Raw genomic sequence first — 24,577 nt, 5'->3', positions numbered from 1 at the left:
AGGGTAAAATTGTTTCCCATAATTCTGTGCGTACCTCATCCTACATTGTGAGCATGTCCCCCCCCCCTTTTCCCCCTGCCACTTCCCATCGGCCCCATCCGATCCCATCCCTCCCTTCTTCATCCGAAATGCACGTTCCGCCGGACCGTACTGTACGTGGCGGGGCGGGGCGGGGCGGGGGGGCGGGGCGGGGCGGGGCGGGGCGGGGCGGGCGTGAGTCCATGGGCCGTGGGCCTTACCGGCTACTCCGCTCCACTCAGTCAGTCCACTGACTTGCTGGCGACACGCCACGCCACGCCACGCCCGTCGCCGGCTAAGCTCCGCGACGGACACCGTGAGGAAGCACGCGCCTGGATGCAAACGCCGACAGTGTAGTGGAGCAGTGTAGTGCACCGTAGCGGCTTGCAGTGGCGCGACGGTCAGCCAGAGGCGTAGTGACTGCGTGCGTCGGTGCAGTGCCTGCAGTGCCTGCAGCGCCCAGCGGCCGCCCTTGCAGTGCAGGCGGCGGAGCCCTGCCACCGCCAGCGCCGGCCCTGCAGCGCCTGCAACGCCTGCAACGCATGGATACCACGGCCAGCCCAACGGCCAGCTTGTCGCTGTCCCCGCCCGAGGTGAGTGCAACAGTGCATCAGTGCAGCGGGGAAGGCCGATATAGTAAACTACCAACATGCAAAAAACAAAAACAAGCCACACACAAAAAAGCAAAGGAAACGGCTGACAAAATGGTGATGTGTTTCTTGGAAAATCGCTGCAACATTTGTTGCCACTGTGTTCCGGCGATGTCAGCCCATCATGATGAATTATTTTTCACGAAATCGATCCCCGTATTCCTTTGAGTCGGGGCGCCGCGCGGCCAAGGTCCTGTAGATGGGCCGAGAGGTCCGTCACCGCGTGCTAGACCGCTTCCTGGACTCCGTCCTAGACCACGTCCTGGAGCACGTCCTGGACGGTCGCGATTCCTTTTGATTCCCGAGTGGACGCTTCGTGGTGGTCTTTTGTTTTGAGAGCCTCCTCCACTAAGTCCTCCACATACTGTCTGGACTAGCATTCCCGCGACGTTCTGAGTCTGAGTCCAGCAGCAGTGGCCGGGCCAAGCGTTCCTCCAGAGCGCCGCGTCGTCCCCCCCCCCCTCCCCCATCCCCCCGCGCCAGTCACTACTTCAAATGGCCTGCATTGCCCGCTCTCAAACGGTCACTTTGTGGTAAAAAAAGAGGGGAGGCGCGAGCCTAACAGCCAGAAAAAAAAATGGAGTCGAAGATGCGTCACTACTTGAACAAGTTCCGCACCAGGTGCCCCGCGCAAGTAAATGACGTGGTGGTTGATCCGGTGACGATTTTGCGAAGTTGCACGCACCGCACGTGGGGCTGCCTCATGCATCGGTTCATCGGGCCGCTCGTTTTGTCAGAATGAAGAGAAAGATTACGCAGAGCCCGCGGATGCCGCGCGGCCGCGGTGCGAGCGAGCCAGAGCGAGCCAGAGCGAGGCAGAGCGAGAGGGCGCCTCAGCGCCTGCGACGGCCGGGGCGGGCCGTGCCGCCAGACACCCCTGCGTGGCGGGGCGGCCTACCCCCGACTCCACAGGCGCTCGGCTCGGCTCCGCACGTCCCGCCGGCGATGCCGCCACACTGATTCCGAACAGTGCTTCGCCTCTCCGTCTCTCTCGCACTCGCGGGTCCGGCCGCAGGGGTGCGAGGGAGACGGGGCGAGCCCTTGACACCTGGTCCCGCCGCGCTCGTTAAGGAGCCCGCCATAATTGAGAGCCCGCCGGAGACTGCGGAGGCCGATGCCGAAGAACCGCGCCGTCTCTCTCACGCCCCGACGCCGCGCCCCGCGAGCGCAACGGAGACCGAGCGGATCCCCAATCGCGAGGCGACATTGTCGCCGGGTGCCAAACGGCGTCGCCGACGACGACCCGGGTGGCCCCGCGAACGCCCCCGACGAACCGGCCCTTTTGTTGTCCTTGTTTTCGTTTCAACGTTGCTGTTTGGCGTGTACGCTGTTTAACGTGACGGTAATTGCCGGTCCAGGCTTACAGTGCAGCGCCCTCCGAGCCGTCGAGCCGTCGAGGAGCTTGTCGGGGGCGCCGCCACCGGCCGCCGCCACCGCCGCCACCCGCGCCGCGGCCACGCCCCTCCCTGCCCCGCCCGCGTGTCCCCTTGGCCGTCACGGCCGTGCTAATCATGGCCGGGCGGGGCGTGTTCGGCGTGCCGTCTGCGTGCCGTCGGCGTGCCCGCGCCGGCAGCACGCGCCCGCGAGGGCAGGACGATTCAGGGGCAGGGCGGCCACGCGGCCACGCGGCCACGCCTGCAGTCGGGAAAGAAACAACAACAACAACGAAAAAGGACTTTACTTCTAATTACCGGGGCAGCGACACCAGGCAGCGAGGCGGCGAGGCACTCCGCGTGGAACCAGCGGAACGGACGCTGCGATCACGCAGAGCAATGCGCTGCCGAGCTGCCGAGGGGACGCTCAAAAAACAACAACTTTTGCTCCAGGTTATTGTTGTTGTTATTGGAACGCCGAGTCCTTTGCCGATGGTGGCGGTCTCCTGACCTTTGCCGCGGCGCCGCCGGTCGGCGGGTCGCTTCCGGACTACGCCGCTCGCATGCAGAGCGACTCCGATTGGCCACGGCCTATTCTGTTCATCGCGACGCCACGGACACGCGGCGTTCTGCGACGCCGCCGCGACGCCACCCAGGCTCGGACTGGCCCCCAAAAGGCCCCAGCGGATAAGACCGCGAAAGGCCCCCGATCATCATTATGTTTTTACCCTTCATGACCAACTTTGTGAGGCTACCGCTCCCAAACTAAATGCGGTCAATAGCCTTCCCGATACAGGGCATGAAAGAGTAGGGTCTTAAGAATACTAGGGCGTCGAGGGAGGCCTTTTACGGCGACTAGATTGGACACAGTGGCCGCCCAAAGTCAGCAAAATCAGCAAATTTCCGAAATTCGACCACTTTTTGACCAACTTGGTCGGAAAATCGTTGCGGTCAAAGCCAAAATCGTTGTGGTCAACGTCTTCCGGATACAGGGCTTGAAAGAGTAGGGTCTTAAGAATACTAGGGCGTCGAGGGAGGCCTTTTACGGCAACTAGATTGGACACAGTGGCCGCCCAAAGTCAGCAAAATCAGCAAATTTCCGAAATTCGACCACTTTTTGACCAACTTGGTCGAAAAATCGCTGCGGTCAAAGCCAAAATCGTTGTGGTCAACGTCTTCCGGATACAGGGCTTGAAAGAGTAGGGTCTGAAGAATACTAGGGCGTCGAGGGAGGCCTTTTACGGCAACTAGATTGGACACAGTGGCCGCCCAAAGTCAGCAAAATCAGCAAATTTCCGAAATTCGACCACTTTTTGACCAACTTGGTCGGAAAATCGTTGCGGTCAAAGCCAAAATCGTTGTGGTCAACGTCTTCCAGATACAGGGCTTGAAAGAGTAGGGTCTTAAGAATACTAGGACGTCGAGGGAGGCCTTTTACGGCGACTTGATTGGACACAGTGGCCGCCCAAAGTCAGCAAAATCAGCAAATTTCCGAAATTCGACCACTTTTTGACCAACTTGGTCGGAAAATCGTTGCGGTCAAAGCCAAAATCGTTGTGGTCAACGTCTTCCCGATACAGGGCTTGAAAGAGTAGGGTCTTAAGAATACTAGGACGTCGAGGGAGGCCTTTTACGGCGACTTGATTGGACACAGTGGCCGCCCAAAGTCAGCAAAATCAGCAAATTTCCGAAATTCGACCACTTTTTGACCAACTTGGTCGAAAAATCGCTGCGGTCAAAGCCAAAATCGTTGTGGTCAACGTCTTCCAGATACAGGGCTTGAAAGAGTAGGGTCTTAAGAATACTAGGACGTCGAGGGAGGCCTTTTACGGCGACTTGATTGGACACCGTGGCCGCCCAAAGTCAGCAAAATCAGCAAATTTCCGAAATTCGACCACTTTTTGACCAACTTGGTCGGAAAATCGTTGCGGTCAAAGCCAAAATCGTTGTGGTCAACGTCTTCCGGATACAGGGCATGAAAGAGTAGGGCCTTAAGAATACTAGGACGCCGTGAAGCTCCCCGACGACGCCATGAAGCTCCCCGACGACGCCGCGGGCCGTGTCGACCGGCCTGCGCGCTGCGCGCTGCGTGCGCCGCCAGAGCGGCAAAACGACGCGAAATAATGATAGGGCTGCTGCTGCCGCGTCCGCAGCGGCGCAGCACTATCTCTCCGCGGCCTCGGCGGAACTAACTTTGACCCTTTGAGGACGTCGCCGAAACCGAAAAGGGACAAAGTGACACTCGTGTAAAGGACTAAACATAAAACTATGAAACGCGCTGGGGAAAGGACACTCGTCGGGCGCTCATCGGCCCTGACTTTTTCTCTAAATTACTATTTCTTGCAAAAATGGCTGCAGTCGTTGCCTGGACCCCGTTACGTGTTTTATGGACGGCCCCCGGCGTGCCCCAGTGCGTGGGCGTAGGTGCGAGATGGCATGACCATTCACTTGTAGGGCGAGATGCAGACAGATGGACGCTGGACGGACCGACGGACGTAATTGCCAGCCCCACTTCCGCCCCGTAGTGTCGCTACAGTGTCGCTACAGTGTCACTACAGTGTCACTTTTGCCTACTTCTGTGTCACTTCTGTGTCACTTCTGTGTCACTTCTGTGTGACCTGTTTGACTTCTGTGTCACTAGTGAGTCACTTGAGTGTCACTAATGTGTCACGCCAAAGTGTTTCTAAACAAGTCAGGCGGACGCTCCGCAAAAAAAAAATTGGCGACAGTGTAATCGGATCCGCAGGCTGGATACGAAGTGCCGCTCTGTCTCTGTCGCACTCTTGGGGCGTGACGCAGGGGTGCGACAGAGACCGAGCGACTGTTCGGAATGGCTGGGCTGGCGGCATTCAAACCACTTGCCTGCCACCGCGGTGGCCCTGCCGCCGCCTGCTGCCCTGCTGGACTGTGCTTTTGCCCTGGCCGAGCCTGCCTCAACGCCCCCCCCCCCCCTCCTCGGCACCCAGTTTAGCCAATGGCCGTACAGTACGCCGGGCGACCTCTGGCCGCCCACTGCACATCCCAGAGCACTGTAAGGCACTGCCGCCACTGTAAGCCACTGCCCGATAAACGCTAATAAACGGTCCCCGTGACGTGCCGCGCCAGCCGGGCAAGCAGGGCAAGCAGGGAGGGCACAGTGGGCCAGAAGACCGGTGGAGGCGGCCAAAATTCTAGACGCGTTTTGAGCTCCAGAATCGCTTGATGGGTCTCGAACCGAGCGTGTGACCCCACCAATGGATTGCTCTCCGAACGAGGAATCCATTGGTGGGGTCACACGTTCGGTTCGAGTCCCATTTAGCGACTCTGGAGCTCAAAACGCGTCTAGAGTTTTGGCCGCCTCCACCGGTCTTCTGGCCCACTGTGCGGCGCTCCCTTTTGTGGGCAAACGGGCGGCAGCAAAAAGCGTGAAAAGTAATTAATGCTCTGGACGCGCGCGGCAGCACGCGCCGGACTGCCCGACGCGCCTCGAGTGCGAGAGAGACGGGGCGCTCTTTTTGCCGCCCTCACGTGTCCGCGAGGTGCAGCGCATTGCGACACGTGGAGCGCCGCGCCGCATTGCCTTTGACAGCTGCATTGTCTCTCCGCGTCGTCGGTCCACGTGTGCATTTGCAGTGCAGGGCCTGGCAGTGTCCACGCGCAGGGAGCGCCGGCAGCCTGCCTCGTCGCTGTGTCTCTGTCCCACTCACGGCGCGTCACGCAGGGGTGCGAGGGAGACAGAGCGACGAAGTGACTCGTCGAAATCACTGGAGGCGGGGCGGAATCAACAGGCGAGGCGAACAGGAGCGGCCGAGGTGCGCCACACTTCGGCAGGCAGGACGTCCCAAACGGTTCACACCACGATTCAATTTCTAAGACACTGTAAATGTTGACTTGTGTGGGCCGCTCTAACCACGCTGCCATTTGCCGCCACATCGCCTCCCCCTCTCCTCCCTCCGCTCTCCCCTCAGTTCGCCCTGATTGGTGACCCAACCTTGCCGGCCCGGCCGCGCGTCCAAGATAGTGCCGCGGCGAGCGACCGCGGTGACCCCTGCGCACGGTGTAGCAGCCCGAGGCGGCTCCGGGACGCGCCCCCGCAATGCGCAGCACGTCCTCGTTTGCATGATGCGCGGTGATACTCCGGACGAGCTTTTGTGGGCCTTCACCCTTCGCCCTGCCGCCTTGCTGCGCTGGGCTTTCCCCGATACAAAAGGTTCCTCCCATCGACCCGACCTCTGCGCGGCGCTGCGCGCCTCTGCGGCATGCCGGCCGTGGTCACTGCTGGCGCACGCCGGCGCACGCGTGTGGGAGAGAGACAACCAGCCTGCGTGTTGACAAGTCGAACCCGAGGCGGTGAGGAAGACTCAGGCGCAACACGGCGCGCTTTGCTGGTGAAAACGAAAACGCTTTTCCAGGCCGCCCACGCGATGGTGTCCCGCGCGGTCGCGGGGGGGGGGGGGGCTGGAGCGGTGGGGGGAGTCACGCCACGCCCAACCGCAGGCAAGCACAACAGGTATGTGCAGTGCACGACCGCGCGGCACAAAAATCGATTATCAAATCGCCACCTTGGCGTGCGGCCGCGGCCGGGCCGGGCTAGCAGTGGACTGGCGGTGGGTGGGGGGATAAGAATCGTGGTGGCACCGGACACGCACACAACAGCACAACTTTTTCTGGCGCAAAGCGACCTGGCCTGTGGCCGTGGCCCCCAGTGCACCGCAGGGCGCCGCGCGACACCGTCCACGCGGGCCGCCGCCCTCCGCACCGCCACCGTGACCGTCGTGAACGTCGCCGTCGTCGCGCTCCAGCATGCAGGGCAGCAACGGGTCCCGGACGCCGGCCGGCGCGGCGCGCGGGGACTGGAGCCGCATGACCGTACCCTCGCCGTCGAACCCGTCGCCGCGGCAGCACCGCCGCCAGACGCAGCGCGAGCGGCGTAAGGGGGTGGTCATGCAGTACCTCACGCCCGAGTGGACGCCGCCGCCCACGCCCGCCCCCGCCGCCCCCGCCGTCTCCTCCGCGCCGCCCCTGGGGCAGCCCAGGCCGCCCCCAGTGCCCCTCAGGGGGTACCAGAGCACGGCGCAGGGCAGGTCCAGGCTGTACATGAGCAGGGTGAGCATGCCGACGAACGGGGTGGGGAGGGCGCGCTGACCTAGTGGCGGCAGCGTCGCCGCCAAGGTGACGGTGACAAATGTCTGGAAATCGTGTTTTGTTTTGCGCGTCGAACTGAAGCCAACAGCTACAACCACTTATTGGGCTCTCGGTTCGACGGGATTCGATTGCGTGGTGCTACCCATCACGGGCAGTTATTTTAGTCCGCACCACTCTAAGTAGCAGCACGAGCACCTGAACCTTTCTCTAAGTATGAATTAATTGCACAAAAAGGCACTTGAGACGCGCGACACTTGAGGAGGAAAAAAATCTCGTACACACACACACGCGCGCGCGCGCGACGGCCCGTAGATAAAGGCAGACGCGCTGCAGCCACCAATGGAAGCAGTTGCCAGGCGAGCGCACCAACACACTCGAAAGAAGCGGGTAATCGTCGGCGTAGATAAATGGGGCAGAAACCGGAACGTGGCGGCACCGACGGTGTACCGACGGTGTACCCGTATCGCGGCGGCGAGTACCCGGTACTGGTGCGGCCGGGTGCAGCACTGATGGCCGCGTCTCCTACACTCGAAAAACCTCCAAGTAAGGGAATTCGTTTGACAGTGTGGGGACGACTCTCGGCAATCCCAGCCAAAATCGCGGCGGCTGCGATTGCAGTACAGTGTGCCCGGCGGCCCGGCCTCGTCGTGGATAGCGTTTAGCGACGAATGCACAGCGAGAGACTGCAGTGCCCCCCCCTACCCCTCTTCCCCGCCCCCCTCCAGCCCGTCTCCTCACGGCCTCAAAACAACGTCGTTTTTCACAGTGGCGTGGAAGCGGCGAAGTCGAAGTGCGGCGGCCGGAGCGCCTGGCGGGTAGGCAATCGACGCGCAGCCGTGCGCGCCACGACGGCCGCCTTGCCTACCTCGCAGGCTGACACACCGTCGCCGGCGGCCGAAGCTCTCCACATCTTGCGTTATTGAGAGGTATCCACACTGGCCTTCTTTCCGAGTGGAGTTCTCCAAACCGCCCCCTACCCCCTCCCCTCCCCTCCCCAGCGGTCATGCGGCGTCAGCCGAGTCGCCGCCCTGATTTTGGAAGGCGCCGATCGGTCCTTCATTGCGATCACTCCGCCACGGCATGTGACCGGCCGGGCACGCGGTCAACTCACTCCAAACAGTCGCTCCGTCTCTGTCGCTCCGCCACGCGTCGACCCCCGAGTGCGAGAGAGACAGCGCTGATCAGCCCGGCTGGAATCGAAAATGGACCGCCATGTGATCGGGGTGATGAGCCGCGCGCCGGTCCCATGGCCGCCCCGCCGCCCCGCGAGTGCGAGAGAGACAGAGCGACCGGCATGTGATAGAAAAAGTGTCCCGCGATGCGCGATGAGGAATGGGAAGGACGTGAGTGGCCGCGTGCCGCGTCTTTTCGGCCGGCCCTCTTCCGACTCTGTCTCTCTCGCACTCGCGGGGCCCTCCGTGAGGGTGCGAGAGAGACAGAGCTGGCGGAGGTCGGCGATGCTGGTGTTTATTGCTGATTTACGGCGGGCGACGGCGGGGCTGCGGAACGACTCAACCAGCCGCCACTCGGCCGGGCCAGCGCGCCGTCTCTCTCGCACCCCCGCGAGATGGGGCACTCGTGCACGAGAGGGAGAAGGACAGACTGCACTCGGCGAGATTGCGCATCCACCACGATCCATTCATTCATTCGTCCGATCATGCAGACATTCATTCATTTTCCCCACTCGTTCATTCATTCCTTCATCGCGGCGCCGTTCGCACCTCGGCCGTGAGGATACTACGACTTTGGCCCATCGATTAGGCGGCGGGGGCGAAGGGACGCAGGGGCGCACAGTGGGCCAGAAGACCGGTGGAGGCGGCCAAAACTCCAGACGCGTTTTGAGCTCCAGAGTCACTAAATGGGCCTCGAACCGAACGTGAGACCCCACCAATGGATTCCTTGTTCGAAGAGCAATCCATTGGTGGGGTCACACGTTCGGTTCGAGTCCTGTTTAGCGACTCTGGAGCTCAAAACGCGTCTGGAGTTTTGGCCGCCTCCACCGGTCTTCTGGCCCACTGTGGGCCGGCCCACCAGGCCCACAATCGAACAGGGCGGTAATCACCACGGCCACTACTGTCTACCGCCGTCCCGCTGTCCGCGCCACGGCGCCTCCTCCACGCCCCCTCACACGCCACGCCGCCACGCCACTGGCTGGGGCCATTGTGTCACCTTGTGTCACACACACAATAAAACAACAGAGGGGTAATCGATTAGCCAGTGTGTGCGCGCCACTGTTTTTCTGCTCTGTCGCGGCCTGCGTGTGTGAGAGTCCCTCCCCTTTCCCCCGACGGTGGCACCCTCCGCTCTTTGTTGGCGCGAAAAGGAGGAGGAGATTGTTTCGATAATGGTCGATAGTGGTGCCGCCGTCGAGACAGATAGCCTAAGTGGGACGGGTTCGATGAGGCACGCCGTCTCTCTCGCACCCGTGCGCGGGCCGCCCCTCGAGCGCGAGAGAGACAGAGCGGCCCTGGCCCACACTGCTAATTGGCAGTCGCTCCCAATAGGTGCCATGTAAACACGCCGGGATGGGCCTCGCCATGGGAATATATGTCGCCGCCGCCGACTGATTCCGCGCATCGTCGCGTTGTCTCTCTCGCACTCGAGGGGCGGTCCCTACGAGTGCGTGAAGTAAGACGGCTGGCCGTCGACACGGCACCGCATGCTAAGGAGGCACCGACCCTGAGCCCTATCGGCAGCCGGCTCCGTCTCCCTCGCACTCATGGAGGGTGTGCGAGAGAGACAGAGCGACGAGGGCGCCGGGCGTAGCTGCGCGCAGCCACCGGACATGCGTTCAGATCTCCGCCCCGCCCGACAACAGAACGGTCCTGGAAAGTCCGAGTGGCAACCTTGCGACCGGCCGATGCCGGGACAGTTGGCAACCCTGCGCCAGAAGGGCCGGGGCAATGATTAACTTGCAGCGCATAAGCTTCTCCTCCATTTAGCGTGTCGCTGTCACGGCGCGGCGCGGAGGGGGCGGGGCCGGAGGGGCGGTCCAGGCGAGGGGGTCATCGCGACGGCGCGACCGCGTGACGTCCCCCAGCCCCCGCGCGCCGTGACCCCGAGTGGAGGTGTGTCACGTTCGCGTCACGCCTTCGTCACGTCGCGTCCGAGTCACGAGTCCCGGTTGCCGCGCGTCCGCCGCGTGCCTGCATGCAGTGTACTGGCACCGCGCCACCCGACCAACGACATGCACAGCCATGAGCCTGACCGCGCCTTTCCCCCGTGCGTGTGTGCGCGCGCTTTGTTGTGTGTGTGACGAACGGACAGACGGACAGACAGGGGGCGAACAGGCGGACAGAAGGGTGGTGGGGCTGCACCATGCTCTCTCTGATGAACCTGAAGCCTGTCCGCCCAATCATAGTAATTAAGTTTGATTGTTCCCAAGCAGGGAGGGGTGGGGGAAAGAGAAAGGGGGAGGGGACCACTTCTGCTCCGAGTAGAGAGAGAGATAGGCAAACCCAAAGCCCCACAATGCCGGTCTGCGGGTTCGAATCCCAGTGTGTCCACCGCAGTAACAGTTGATGACAACTTTAGCGATCCAGCATCGAAATAAAAATGGACATGAATGACAGTGGCGTTGTTGTTGTTGTTGTCTAATAACCACGTTGTTCCTCTCCAGATGAGCGCGGAGCGGAAGGTGAGCGCCCCCGCGGCCCCGCTGTCGCTGTCCGCGCCACTGTCCACGGACAGCCCGCCCGCCCTGAAGCTGCGCGGCGGCGCCCCGGACAGCAGCCCCTCGGAGGCGCGGGGGCCCGGCCGGAAGCTGTCCGGGCTGTCCGGGCTGTGCGGCGCGGACGCCGGCCGGCCGCACCAGCAGCACCAGCGGTTCACGCCGCCCACCGAGGACGACGAGGAGATGGACCTCAAGCTGGCGCAGAAGCTGGGCATCTCGGACTCGGTGTCCGACGGCCACATCTCGCCCAGCAGGACGAGGTGGGTGGTGCACTGCGAGGTGGGCTCTTCTCTCAAGTCCGGAGTTTGTTGAATCGAGTGAGTCTCGACAGACTGATTCCGAGAGTCGTTTTCGTCACTCTGTCCCTCCCGCACCCATGCGGGACGCCCCATGAGTGCGAGAGAGACAGTGACGAAAACGACCCTGCTGGCCGGGCCAAATCGATTCCCGGAGTAACTGGACTTAGCTGGCTGGAGTCCGACGGATCCACTGTCGCTTTCTTGAGAGTGGCGTGCCCTTGCTGCTTATGGACACTGTCCCCTTGAAGGTAATGGCTTGCCGGCTCGGACGCCAACTCCACCACGCCGCCGCGCCGCCGCGCTGCTGTGGGCCAAATCAGCCAATCGCCCCACTTCACTGCCGGCCTGCCGGAGTGTCTGGCTTTGAAGGCGGCGGCGTCGGATGGGCATCCCGCCTGCAGGCGGTTCGCGCCAAACACAAAGTTTGCAACCAGAAAAATAGTTCTTGAAGTAAAAATAATTCACCTACTTCAAGAAGTTTTTTCTGGGTGCAGTGCGACGAAACTACTCTTTGGAACCTCTCGACTGCCTCGATCCCAACGCCCCCCTTCCCGCTGTTGCAGCTTCAGCTCGGCCATGCACCCCGGCATCCTGAAGCACTCCGAGTACGACCTGCGGTCGCACCTCCCCGACGGCCAGGCGGCGGACGGTGCGGGGCAGCCGGCGGCGGGCACGCCCGTGACCCCCGGCAGCGTGACCAGCACGTCGCCCACCAGCCCCTTCAGCCTGGGCAGCGGCAACAGCCAGGCCAGCGAGCCGCGGCGGCGGGTGTCCATCGCCGTGCAGGACGAGCCGCCCTCCAAGAAGCTCAGCGTGGCGTCCTTCGCGTCCTCCACGCACTCCCACAAGGCCGCCGAGCTGCACCAGCAGCAGCACGCCGACGGCAAGCTTGCAGGTAGGCACTCAACCCGGACCCGGACCCAGGCCGGGCCGCCGTCTAGCGTCTAGATGTCGCCACACTGCTAGCGCGTGGAGTATCCGCAGGCCGGAGGCTAGAGAGTGCCCGTCCGTACTCCGCGCGGTCGCCCTGCGCGCGGAGTATCTGCAAGGAGACGCGTGGGTGTGGGCGATAACGTCGAGGGGTTGGGGCTGGCGGTGCCGGGGCGGCTCTGAGCCTCCGCTCAGATTCCAGACAATACTCTGTCTCTCTCACACTCATAGGGCGTCCCGGAGGGTGCGAGAGAGACAGAGGGATTGGCTACGCGGCCAAGCCCTTAGCCTTCAAGCTGACCTCGAACGGCCCTCCACCCACAGGGCACCACAGGGTCGTCTCTTCAATTCGTAACGAAGCCACCAACGGCACATCATTTATGAGGTTGAAAAGTACACGCTACCGACACTGGAATAGCCGTGGTGGGCGTCATGGCAGGCTGACCTAGCGCAGCGACCTGGGGGGTTGGTAAGGCCGGCGAACCTCGGCGAACCCGCAATATTCAGTCCCCTGCGAGAATTATTTGCACCGGGTGAGTTGCGTCACAAATCGTCATTGAGATTTTGAGCGCGCTGCACTGGCGGTTCCGTCGCTCTGTCTTTCTCGCTCTCGTGGGACGCTTCGTGCTGGCGCGAGAGAGACAGAAGGTCGAACGCTGCGCGGATCGAGTCTGCGTAAGTGCGGCCATTAGCGTTTCCGGCCCGCTGCTCCACTGCCGACGTTTGGATTCGGGGGTAAGAGGCTGCCGAGCGATTCCGAAGCGCTCTGTCTCTGTCGCACTCCTGGGGCGTCCCGTAGGGGTGCGAGAGAGACAACCATCCCTCGGTAGGATGGTCCGTCCAGGACGACGCTCTAGCTCTCCAGCAACGCGGCGTGTATATATAGCCCCGCTGATGCCGAACAGCGCTGTGTCCCTCTGTCTCTCTCGCACTCACGCCAGGGTGTCATCGGCCCGTGAGGTGCGAGAGAGACAGCCTGCCACGCTGCATGCAGGCCCGTGCCCCCTATTACCCCCTCCAAATCAGCCCACCGCCCTCGGCCTAAAAGTGGACAAAAAGGAGGGGGGGGCGAAAGTGGCCCGTGCGCCTCTGGCAAATTGATAAAGGGGCGGTGCGTGGACTTGGGAAGGCTGCGGACGCTCTGTCTCTCTCGCTCCCATGGAGCGTTCCGGACAGGTGCGAGAGAGACAGCGCGCTGCTGTCCGTCGGGCGGCGCTGCCAGGCAGCGGGATCGGGCAGGATGCACTCCGGGACAGGGGGGGGGGGGGGGGGGCGTTCTGTTGTTGACGGCGACCTACCCGGTGCAAACATGGACACAATCTGGCCGCAGCCCTCCTCTGCGGTCACGACGGGGGAGGCCCCCCCCCCCCCCTTGCCTGCGGTCTAATAAGGTAATCGGCAAACCTACTCGAGGGGTGGCCCAAATATGACCGCGTTCGCCCAGGGTGAAGGGTGTGGGCGTGAACCTCCACCTGGAGGCCTTGCCTTGGTGGACCAGCATAGAGCCCCATGAGGAATTCGACAGTGTCCGGCGTCCTGCAAGGACAGACACACACGTCAGGAGCGCGTGGCGTTGTGCATTATCACTCACTCACACAGACACACACACACACACACACACACGTAACGAGGCCGTAATAGTGCTCCAACAATGGCCCCACCTCACATGCTCTGTGCGGATAGTGTCGTTCGTCGTCTTCGCCCGTCGGGTTCCGAGAGCGCATTGCAGCAGCGCACCGCTCTAAAAACATGGCCCCGAGATGGCACTCTAAAAGTTCCGCCGCGAGAGCGCTCTGAAAAGCGCTTCAAAAGCACCAACGGCAGGCGCTTCAATTTTGCGAAATTTCGCACCGTGCAGTGTCGCATTATTATCATGCAGATGCCTCTGTATGCGCAAAATCGTGCAAATTGCTTTTTTTTTAAGGTAGAGCGTAAAATTTAAGTGTGTATCTGTGGTCGTCTGTGGGGTTTTCTCTCGTGCCTCGGGCCAAAGGAGAGGAACAAAAACGGAAGTCTGAAATATATAACGCGCTATGAGAAATATGCGCGGCGGGTGATCTGTGGGCGGCGGGCCTGGGCGGGCCGTGCGTTGTGCAAAGAGGGTGTCTGAATGGCGAGGGCTCGTAAAGCAGCGGAGTGGTCGCTCTGTCTCTCTCGCACCCCTGCGCGGCGCCCCGTGAGTGCGAGAGAGACAGAGCGACGGAGCGGCTGCAGCAGCGCCAGAGCCGCGCAACAACAACAAGCACCGCAGCCAGTAGGAGAGGCATCGCGCAAGGGTCCGCGTGCTGGCCAATGCTGGCAGTCTATGGTAGTCTCGCAGTGCAGCGGCGCACCGCGGCCACATGGACGGCTCGGACGGCCCGGACGGCCCCGACGTGCCCGAGAAGAAGAAGAAGCAGGCCAGGGTGTACTACGGGCCGCCGGTGGAGCAGACCTACGTGGAGGACAGCGAGGACGACGGCGGTAGGGTGCTGCAGGCAGTGTGGGAGACACTCTAGGGGTCGCGCCGGACTCGTCGAAGTGTGTCAGTGTGTCTGTGGGAGATGAGTAGTGTGTGACGTCATTCCTTATAACGTGGATCGTGCCCAGTTCTCTTGAACGTGACGTCACACTCGCGGACCCCCATGATGATGTACTATGTGAGGGGCGGCGTGGTGATCGCGATGAGTCGCGAAGTGTTTTTCGGATCCAGTGCAAAAGTGACCAAATAGTGAAGCAAGTTGTTTTTGTTTGGCGAAATATTTCATAAATTTACATTGGAAAACTTTAATGCACGTGCCATAACTTTTCATGGCTCCGTGCAAAATTTGTACACTGGTTGGATTTAAGGTGGCGCGGTTTTTCATACGTCATTTCGTGTCTGTGTTTCAGAAAACGGGAAAACGCCGAGCATAGTGGAAAATGGCGTCCTCAAGAAGAGATCCTTCATCGAAATCATGTACAACAAAGTCCACCCCGACAGAAATATTGAATCGTAAGTAAATGCCGTACGAGTGTCGAGTTGGGTTACCATGGCGACCGAACTTTGCCAGAAACTACAAACGCCCCAGAAGGGCCAGAAGGGTCGGGGAGGGACCACACACAGCCCGTCCGGCGCGGTGCTGCGGTGCATGCCGGGGCGCTCTCTCTCTCTCACTCTCATTGACTCGGGCCGGCGGCCTTCGAGTGCGACAGAGACAGCGCTACTCCCGCTGCCCTGATTGGATGATTAGCTCACATTTAGCCGCCTCAGTGATGCACGGTGCGCGGCATCGCCACGGTGACGTGGCTGAAAAAGGGGCGGGGAGACTTGAAAATCGGAGCGAAGCGCGTTCGGGCCACGTGGACCTCACAGCTAATGCAGGGGTGTTTCAAGCTCGGCGTCGCTCGGCCGGGGGTGGTCGACGGAGTCCGACGGGAGCGAGGACTCCACGAGGCGAGTACACCGCTCTGCTCTCTGTGTCGTGTTTGTCGGCCAGCCGATGAGGTTCTGTGTTCCACATGTCTTCACAGTGTACCACCTCCGCCCCCTCCTCTCTCTGTGACCCTGCCACTTCCCGAACCGCCAAAGTGTTCCCACGAAGAACGTATGCACGCTTCCTCGCCCTCGCCCCGCCGCGTTCCTCCACGTACAGTACACCTTTGAGCCCCTTTGAGACTCCGAGCCCCTACGAGCCCCTTGCACAGCTTTGATCTTTGATGCGGTGCAGATAGGCAACCCATCATGCGTGTATCGCCTGAACACCCTGGGAGGTAGGCAGCCCAACGTACGCCACCCGTGCAAACTGAGACGTTCCACGAGATGTGTCTGTGCTGGCAAAAAACGCACCCCTGTGACACTGAATGTTGTATGGTGCACCTCTGTGAATTTAGTACAGTGGTAAGTTTATGGCAAACACCTTAAGCCCGAGGATCGGGTGGGATTCGAACCCAGGCCGATCTCGAGAACGGCACTCCAGCCTCCGGCGCGCTAGGCCATCCGCCTCCCATCCGGAGGTTGTGTACTGCATGTGACGTGTCACCATGGAGACAAGCTATTTTTCGCGTGGCGGCGTGGCCTCGCGCCAATGGCGATGACCGCGGCCTGCTGCCCAGGCACGCCGTTGTGGCCCTGGACCACGGTGGTGCATGCTCGCCGCGGTCTTCGCTAACGGCCTCGACGGGACCCGCAGGTCGCTGGTCCAGGTTCATGCGGTTCATGGCCACCTGTTGTCAAGGATCTGTTGACACTGGGCCGAGATGGTCACGGTTCGCGCACCCTTACTGCGGGGGCGGGGCCCGGCCGGCGGCAACGTGAAGGCCTGACGGCAGCCCGACGGCTCCAGGGCTCCAGCAGCCCCCCTCCCCTCGTGCCGCCCGCCACCGAACCGCAGCCGAACTGCACGCCGCAGGCATTCTGCCATTCGGCACTCGGTTTCCGTAGGTTTCCGTGTCCTCCTGTGGCGCCCGTGGCGCCCGTGGCGCCGGTGCACCGGCCCGGGCCGGCACCATGGCACGGCGCGCCGGTCGTCCTGCCCCCGGCGCCACCGCCGCCGCCACGCCGTCCCGTCAGTGTCGTCCCCGTCAGTGGTCGGAGCCGGTCCTCCCGGTGCGCGGTGCGAGTGTTGTTGGTGTCGGCGCGGCTCCCCGTTTTCGAGACGACGGACGCGGTGCGGGTCGCGGGCCGGTCGGCCACCCCCATGGGCTTGACGGCCTCCAGTGCAGTGTAGTGTAGTGCAGGGCAGCGCGATGACAGTGGACGTGCTCGCCGCGGAGCCAGGCATGTGGCCTGTCGCCAGGTACGCGCTGCGACAGGCAGCACACGAAGGACGTCACGGAGAGGGTGTGTTTGAACGAGTGTCTCCCTCCGTCCGCAGGTCCAGCTGGTACCTGTTCTGCAAGAAGGTGCGCAAGAAGGACGAGGAGGCCGCCGCCGACGCCTGGGAGCCGGCACACTGGCAGTCCGTGTGCCCGTACCCGTTCTGCCCGACGTACCGGCAGTTCGCGCGCCTCGTGGGGCTCACCATGGTGGTGCTGCTGCTGTGGGGGTCGGCCTTCGCCGTGCTGGGGGACACACTGGCGCCCGGCGGCGACCTCTTCAGCCTGGCCGTGCTCACCGTGGCCGCGCACTTCGGCGGCTGGCTCGTCTCCCTCACCACCCTGCCCGCCCTGGTCGGCATGCTGCTCGTGGGCATCCTCTTCCAGAACGTCGGCCTGTACGGCGTCAGCGGGGACTTCGTCGAGGTGGTCAGTGTGCTCAGGTAAGGGTCAGCTTGGAGGCCTTGGGGGCCACGCCACGGCCACGCCTCGGCCGTACCGAGATAAACAGTCCGGTCTTGCCCCAGCCAGGCAGCCAGGCAGGCAGCCCGGGCGCCGATAGCCGACTTTTTCACCTCCTGCTGGACGTGCTTTCCACGTATCCACCAAATTACGTCGGCGGCGGACAACGCGAAAAAAAATCAAACTTTCAATTTTTCCAAAACAAAAACTTTGCGGTCTTACAGGAAGATCGCGCTGGTCATCATCCTGACGAGGGCGGGGCTGGACCTGGACCCGCCCGCCCTCCGGCGGCTGCTCTGCACCGTGCTCAAGATCGGCCTCATCCCCTGGGTCATCGAGTGCGTCACGGTGGCCGTCACCATGTACTTCTTCTTCGGCATGCCCTGGATCTGGGGCTTCATGCTCGGGTGAGTAAGCTGTCTGTGGCCGCGGATGAGAAATCGCCTGCTTCATTCACCGCATCGCGAAGTTCATAGAGAAGACCTTTTGGAGAGGGGAGTCTACGCTCGCACTGTAAAGACCCGTGTAATGAAAAATACCCGAAGTAAGGAAAACTCCCCCCCCCCCAAAAAAAGTACGAAATTGGCCGTCTTCAAGAGGGCCTGCGCGAAGACGAGTGGCAGGGAGAGGTACCCCAAGGACCGCAAGGGCCCCAAGGTAGGCGCGCAGGGCACCACGCAGGTAGGGCGGATTAGGGATTACAGTTTGTTTTTCTCCGCTGGGGATGTCCGAAGGGCCTTGCCTCGCCCTGCCTGGGATGGGTCTTTCCGCGTAAAACCTACGGGAAATGGCGGCAGCGTCCCTCCCTCTGCGCGCGCGCGCGCGCGCGTGTGTGTGTGTGTGTGTGTGTGTGTGTGTCTTTTCTGTCTGTCTGTCTGAGTGGTGCTAGTGTGGGTGTTTCAGTGTGAGAGTGACTGTACACCTGCGCGCATGAGAGTGTGTGTGAGTGTGAGTGTAAGCAGGCGATAATGTTGCATTCCGTGCGGCGCCACACTGTCTCCGGCGACGTCCCGTCGCTGTTCTGCGAAAAAAGAGGACGAAAGAGGCGCCAGAGAGGAAGATGGATAGATAGATTGGGCGCGACCACTCGGAATGCAGCGAGGGACGTCACGCCGTCTTTTGGCGGAGAAGCGTGTCTGCGACGGTGGCGCCAGGCCCGTCTTTACAGTGCAGTTCCCCCCCCCCCTCGCCCCGGGGAAATGCATCAGCACCCTTTGTTCCAGGAAGAATACGTGATGTATTGAATCCTCGCGCAGGAAAGGGAAAACACGTTACCTGTCCAGCGGCGGCGGCCAAGGCTCCAGCACTACGGCCACTGTGGCGCACACTGTGGCGCACACGAACCCAGACCCAGACCTTGCAGTGGCGTGGGCGCTCTGTTGTCGCTTGACGCAGCGCGGCCGGCGGATTGATTCGGAGCAGTGCTCCGTCTCTCTCGCACTCGCGGGGCGTAGCGGGGCGGCCCGCTGGGGTGCGAGGGAGACGGAGAGGCAGCCCTGCAGCGCGGGCCGCGCGTCTCTTGCCCGCTGATCTAAATTAGATTAACACGAGGGGGAGGTGGGGGCGGCAGGCGACAACAGACATGCAATGTCAAACTTGTCGGCGACGCGGCGACACGCAAAGGGCCAATAGTACGTTTCCGGAAGTGTCGCCCTACCGGGTTGCCCCGGCGCTCGCGGGTGCGGCTGTGGCAAGTCTCTCGGCTCCGCCGCGGAGCAGGGTATAGTAGCAGCGAAGAGTCGGATCTGTCCCGCCGTTTCGGCCACACTCATGACTCACATGGGCGTCCCAGGTGTGCGAGGGAGACAGAGCGACGGATGGCAGTGCGGTGGCGCGGCCATGAGAGCCAGTACGTACATACGCCCGAAAAGTCCGCCGCGCTCGGCTTGTGACACACGAAAACGAAAATTGCATCGCATCTCTGCTGTGGCGGGCCGGGCGGGCCGGGCGGGCCGGTTATGCCCGGGCCATGCCCGCCTAGCCCGGCTGTGCCCGGCCGTGCCGAGAGTGTAGCGGCAGCGCATCGGCCGCGATGCCAACGATGGGGCGCCGCGAATTAGCCGCTTCCGGCCGCTCTCCGTCTCTCTCGCACCCCCACGGCCCTGCGGCCCGGCCCGCGAGAGCGAGAGAGACAGAGAGGCCGGCGGAGTGATTAGGCGGCGAAGCGGCGAACGGCCGAGGCTGAGATAGAGTGTAGCCGCACGTTGCGACGCTTCCAACCGGCCGGGCATTCACTGGAAAAATGACACATTTCGTGCCTGTTAAAAACGGGGCTGTCGGGGGCTGTAAGATTGCCTGGCGGAATCCTCTTTATTCTGCCGGCCAAAAAAAAAAGTTCCCCATGTGGTACTCGAACCCGAGATTTTCTCTCCGAGCGCCGAGTCGCTAACCACTCGGCTACCGTGTTGCAGGTCTGCGGTGGCGGCCGTGAGTCCCGCGGTGACGGTGTCCTGCCTGTTCCGGCTGCGCGCTAAGGGCTACGGCACTGCCAAGGGCATCCCCACGCTCATCATCGCCATCTCCGGCATCGACGACGCCGTGTCCGTGGCGGGCTTCGGCATCATCAGCAGCATCTTGTTCTCGCACGGTGAGTGAGCGACACAACAAGCCCCGAAAATCAGACATCGTTTTCGCGCATATGTACTTCTCACAGATTTGCTATTTCTGGCTTCCGTTGTCGCTCTCCTCACTTCCGCTTCGGCGGACGTGGCCGGCGCGCTCTGTCTCTCTCGCACTCATGGTGCGCCCCGAGCGGGTGCGAGAGAGACAGGTTGCCGTGCCTCGCAGTGTTTTGGGCGGCGTTATTCCGCTAATGGCGCGGACTCAACTCGCTCTGTCTCTGTTGCTGTTCAGACTCGCTGCTGTACCAAATCATCCAGGGGCCCCTGTCCGTCGTCATGGGCCTGGGCTTCGGGGTGCTGTGGGGCATCCTGGCCAAGTACGTCCCCGAGCGGAACGACGTAAGTGACTTTGGCTCAACGCCGGAAGGAGGGCGGCCGGCGCCCCAGTTCGGCGGCGTCCCAGGGAGAACGACTGTTGGGGTGGTTCTGCACGCGACCCGCCGATAACACTGTCCTCTTTACTCCGCAGCCCTTCGTGGTGCCCCTCCGCGTCCTCATGCTGTTCGGCGGCGGCCTCATCGCCGTCCTGGGCTCCGAGGCCATCGGCCTGGGCGGCGCCGGACCCCTGGCCGTCGTGGCGGCCGCCTTCGTCTCGTGCTACTCCTGGACGCAGCAGGGCTGGGAGGTTGACGACGTGAGTACCCGGGTTCGCGACCCGCCCGATCCCTTTCTGTCTATCAAAGAGAAAAAATGACAAAACGCCTTTTATCGCACAGAACCCCGTGGCCACTGCGTTCGAGATCTTCTGGATGATCTTCGAGCCCATCCTGTTCGGCCTGACGGGCACCATGATCAAAATCGACCAGCTGGACCCGCACACTGTGGGCCTGGTCGCCGGCTGCCTGTTCATCGGATTTGTGGTGAGATGGGGATGGAACCTGACCTTGCTAACTGTGGCTCGTTGACGGGGGCGACCCTGGCGACCAAGCTTTGCTGCTGGAAACTTGACACTTTGATTCGGTCCTCAGATTCGCATCGGAAGCACCATCCCGATCGCCTACAAGAGCGGGCTCAACACCAAGGAGAAGGTGTTCGTGTCGCTGTCGCTGATGGCCAAGGCCACGGTGCAGGCCGCGCTGTGCACGGTGCCGCTGGACCTGATGCGCGAGGGCCAGGCCGAGGGCAGCGGGCAGGCCGAGGGGCAGGCCGCCGGCCACTCGGAGACCCGCGGCCACGCCGAGCTCTTCCTCACCACGTGCGTCGTGTCCATCCTGCTGACGGCGCCGACCATCGCCATCCTGATGACGCTGCTCGGGCCGCGCCTGCTCACCAAGACCGCCGTGGACCCCGAGTTCCCGGAGAACTGGCGGCGGCACACGCGGCCCTCGCTGCGCGACATCTCCATCATCGACGAGGGCGACGAGGACGACGACGACAACCTGGGCAAGCTGTCGCGGCGGTCGTCGCGCCGCCAGTCGGCGTCCATCAAGGACAAGGACAGCGCCAAGTACGACGTCCGCAGCGACTCGACCACCGCCGCCCCGGTGGCCCTCAACACCACCTCCGTGCCGTGAGCGCGGCGGCGGTGGACCTTAAGGCTGATCCCGCTAGGCCGCTCCCAATAGACACTCTTGCCGAGCGATCCCGAAGTCTCGTTTCGTCGCTGTCTCTCTCGCACCCCGACGGGACGACCCGCGAGTGCGACAGGGCCAGGGCGACGAAACGACTGTTCGGTATCAGTCTGCTGTCCGGTAACATGGCCGCGGTCATGCGTGTATCGATGTTAATGAAAGACTCTTGGGCGAGATCGCCGAATCAAGTTTCCAACCTGAAGACTCATTAATTGTTGTCGACGTGAGACTAGTATAGTCGAAATCCTAAGATTTTGACGAGCCCCTGAAGTTCTGGGACACAATGACTTTTCCAGTCTTGAATTTGGGAGATGTTGTAGACCGACCTGTGCTATCCAGAATGTTTCTTGGTGTAAATAAGAAGTAAAAAGGCTCAAAACTACGAGGTACTATCACACAGAAAAAAAGGGTACTAGAAATATATTTTTAAAAAACTGTTTATCTGTAGCAGTTTTCTGCAACTGACAAAGTTTGTTGTGTAACCGCCATTCATAATCTAGACAGCGTTTATTTTGTAATTGGTTCCAGCAGAGGTTTGAGTCCCTCTCTGGCGTCCTTCGAGTGTGCCTTCAAATGTGATAGTACTTAACACTGTTGTAATTTAAATGACATAATAAGTGAACTAAAAGGCAATAGATTATAAAGATTTCCAAGGTGCTAAAACTTGTTGGGACGTGGTTCCCGTGTTTCTGCAGTCCGACTTCTGCTCGGAATCCTGATGTCTTTAGCCATTAACATATCTTCCGAAATGTGATACCTTGGTGGATTGTGTTAGGTAAGGCATTGCTGCTTCATTCCAGTACCAAAATGGTGCCAATGTGATGCTCTATTTTTCTTTCCTTGTTGTTTAACATTAGAAGAGTTTTTGAAAACCACGAGGTGATAATTTAAAACACACCGTTTATTATATAGTATTAATGTCTGTAAATAACCGTCAACGTATTTTATGTCGAGGTTTTAGCGAATGAGAGGACCAAGAATTGGAAACCAGTGAGTGCCTTTTCAGTGTTTGACGTAGTGATATGAAATTCATCAATCAGTCGTTAGCAAGCGCTGACAGCTACATTTTCTTATAATACTCATCCACTCATAATTTGTTTGTAGTTTTAGCGAAGTGTATTTGGATGTTTTGTGCCAATTTTACATGTATATTTACTATGTATTTTAAGGACGGATATGATCTGCGAGTATTCTGATTGTAGTCTCGTTCCCCAGTGGACCGTACATGAAATGTACCTTAATTTAATAATAAAGTTAACATTATAGTTTTATTCTTCACGCTTGTTCTTTTATCGCTAGAGTGGGCTGGCGCCATTCGCATAGGCAACCCAACCGACGCAGGCAAGGTCGCAGGCTCTAGCGAAAGAGGCGCCCGCGGGCAGGCAACCCAACTTGCACGCCTCGAGCAAGGAGGGGGCGAAGAGTTGAGGCCCCGGAGCGTAGAGGGTGCGGGCGAAGCTGTACCGCGAACGGAGGGGTGTGATGACGGCTGAGGACATTGACTGTCTTTGACGTCTTGTCATCACGGTGCTAGCCTTATCATCCAGCTTGCAAAACGGTTACCCTCTACTCTGCCGTCCGTCGTGACGGAAATTCACTCTTCCAGCCCATTTCTGAGCGGGTAGCTTCGTTGTTTGGCGTACCCGAGTATACTCTTTCTCTCTCGCGCACACACATGCGCCCATCCCGGCACACCAGCCCGCCCCGCGCGAGCCGAACGGCCGAAGGCGCGGAGCGTTCCACAGTCGAATCCGAGTAAGCTTGCACCGCCCAGCATCCGGGTGGACCTCGCGCTCGCGCCTGCAGTCGAGTATGGCTGCGCGGGAGAGAGATACCGCCGCGGTGCAGGCCTCGCGAACTCGGCTCACTGCGAACAGTGCTCTGTCTCTCTCGCACGCCTTTCGCACCGCGTCTAGAGAGAGACAGAGCGACGGAGGCCTGAGTCATCCTGCCGCTCAGCACGGCCCCGCGCCGCGCTCCCTGTCCAGGCTTTGAACAGGCACCGAGGCCGGCGGCCTGGCCTGGCGGGGCGTAGAGGCCAGGCCGCGCTCAGTTTGCCGAACTGATAGAAGGGTTCGGCCGGGCGCGGCACGGCATGGCACGGCACGGCGCGGTGGACGCCCCGGGCTAGCGATTTCCTGCCACACCGTCCCGAGCCTCGGGCCGCAGAACGCGCACAACGCGCAGGACGCGCACCACTCGCCCGAACCGCGGCGGAGCGGACGCAGTGATACTCCTGGCGCCTCGCTCACCGCCTCGCAGCGCCACTGCCCGCGCGTCCGCGAAGTCGATCCGGGAGCACCGCCAGCGCCGGGGCGAGGGTTCGAATCCCAAGTCATCTGTGTGGTTTTTCTCGATGTGAAAAGTGTTGTGTGAGTGCGGCCAAAGGAGACCATTTTGGATTACACATGAAGAGAGCGCGGCACAGCTAAAGGATTACCAAAGATTTTCGAGTCGGTAAGTTCACCCAGCCCCAGCACGCGCTATGGGAGTCTCAGCATGGCCTCGCGAACGCTCGGAAGGAACGCTAAGTCAACAGACCTCAGGTCAAGCTCCGGACTCCGGACCCAATGCGGAAAAGGCAAACCTGGAGGTCGGAAAGGGACACCACAAAAAAGCTCGTAGAACAATTTTAAAATTTTTCATTATTCTGAGAAACCCTATTTCTGGAGATTAATTAACCGCAGCCAAAAAAAAAAAAAATGGCTCGCCATGACTGTTTTTGCAGTGTGCCCGTCCGCGGAACACGCAGCGTGTCGCACATATGCGTTGGTGCCATTCGCTGCGATAAGGGAAGTCCCACTAAGCCCCGCGCAGCGCGTAGCCCTGCGTAGCTTTTACAGTGCGTCGCACACGCGTACAGCGTCGCGCGGTGGTGTCTGCCGTCACACCTCGCCCGACAGTCTGACAACAGTCCGCCGCCGAGGTTATGCCCATTAGGTTTTGCCCAGTCCCGCGCTTCCAGCAGTCTTCCCGTCCGTCCGTCCGTCCATCTGTCTGTCTGCTGTCCGTCCGCCGCGGTTCCTGGCAGACAATTTGCGCCTCAATTAGAAGTCGAAGTGTCCGTTCACCACGTGGGG

General features: G+C 61.1%; 1 protein-coding gene across 2 annotated transcripts; it reads left to right on the top strand.

The window, feature by feature from the left end:
* Positions 1–262: 262 nt before the first annotated feature.
* LOC117639547 (sodium/hydrogen exchanger 9B2) lies at positions 263–22,768 on the top strand. Of its 2 annotated transcripts, XM_034375330.1 has the most exons (11): positions 263–611; positions 10,785–11,098; positions 11,701–12,032; positions 14,939–15,041; positions 16,903–17,286; positions 17,530–17,712; positions 19,717–19,892; positions 20,159–20,265; positions 20,396–20,560; positions 20,643–20,786; positions 20,895–22,768. In XM_034375330.1, the coding sequence occupies exons 1-11, from the start codon at positions 561–563 to the stop codon at positions 21,438–21,440; spliced, it is 2,505 nt and encodes an 834-aa protein (XP_034231221.1). In that variant the 5' UTR covers positions 263–560; the 3' UTR covers positions 21,441–22,768. The 2 variants fall into 2 exon arrangements, with proteins under 2 accessions (XP_034231221.1, XP_034231222.1); XM_034375331.1 differs by lacking the exons at positions 263–611; positions 10,785–11,098; positions 11,701–12,032 and adding an exon at positions 14,376–14,530.
* Positions 22,769–24,577: the final 1,809 nt, after the last annotated feature.

The sequence above is a fragment of the Thrips palmi genome, unplaced genomic scaffold (genome assembly GCF_012932325.1).
Source record: "Thrips palmi isolate BJ-2018 unplaced genomic scaffold, TpBJ-2018v1 HiC_scaffold_11, whole genome shotgun sequence".
Taxonomy (NCBI): domain Eukaryota; kingdom Metazoa; phylum Arthropoda; class Insecta; order Thysanoptera; family Thripidae; genus Thrips; species Thrips palmi.
This window is presented reverse-complemented; position numbering and strand designations above follow the sequence as displayed.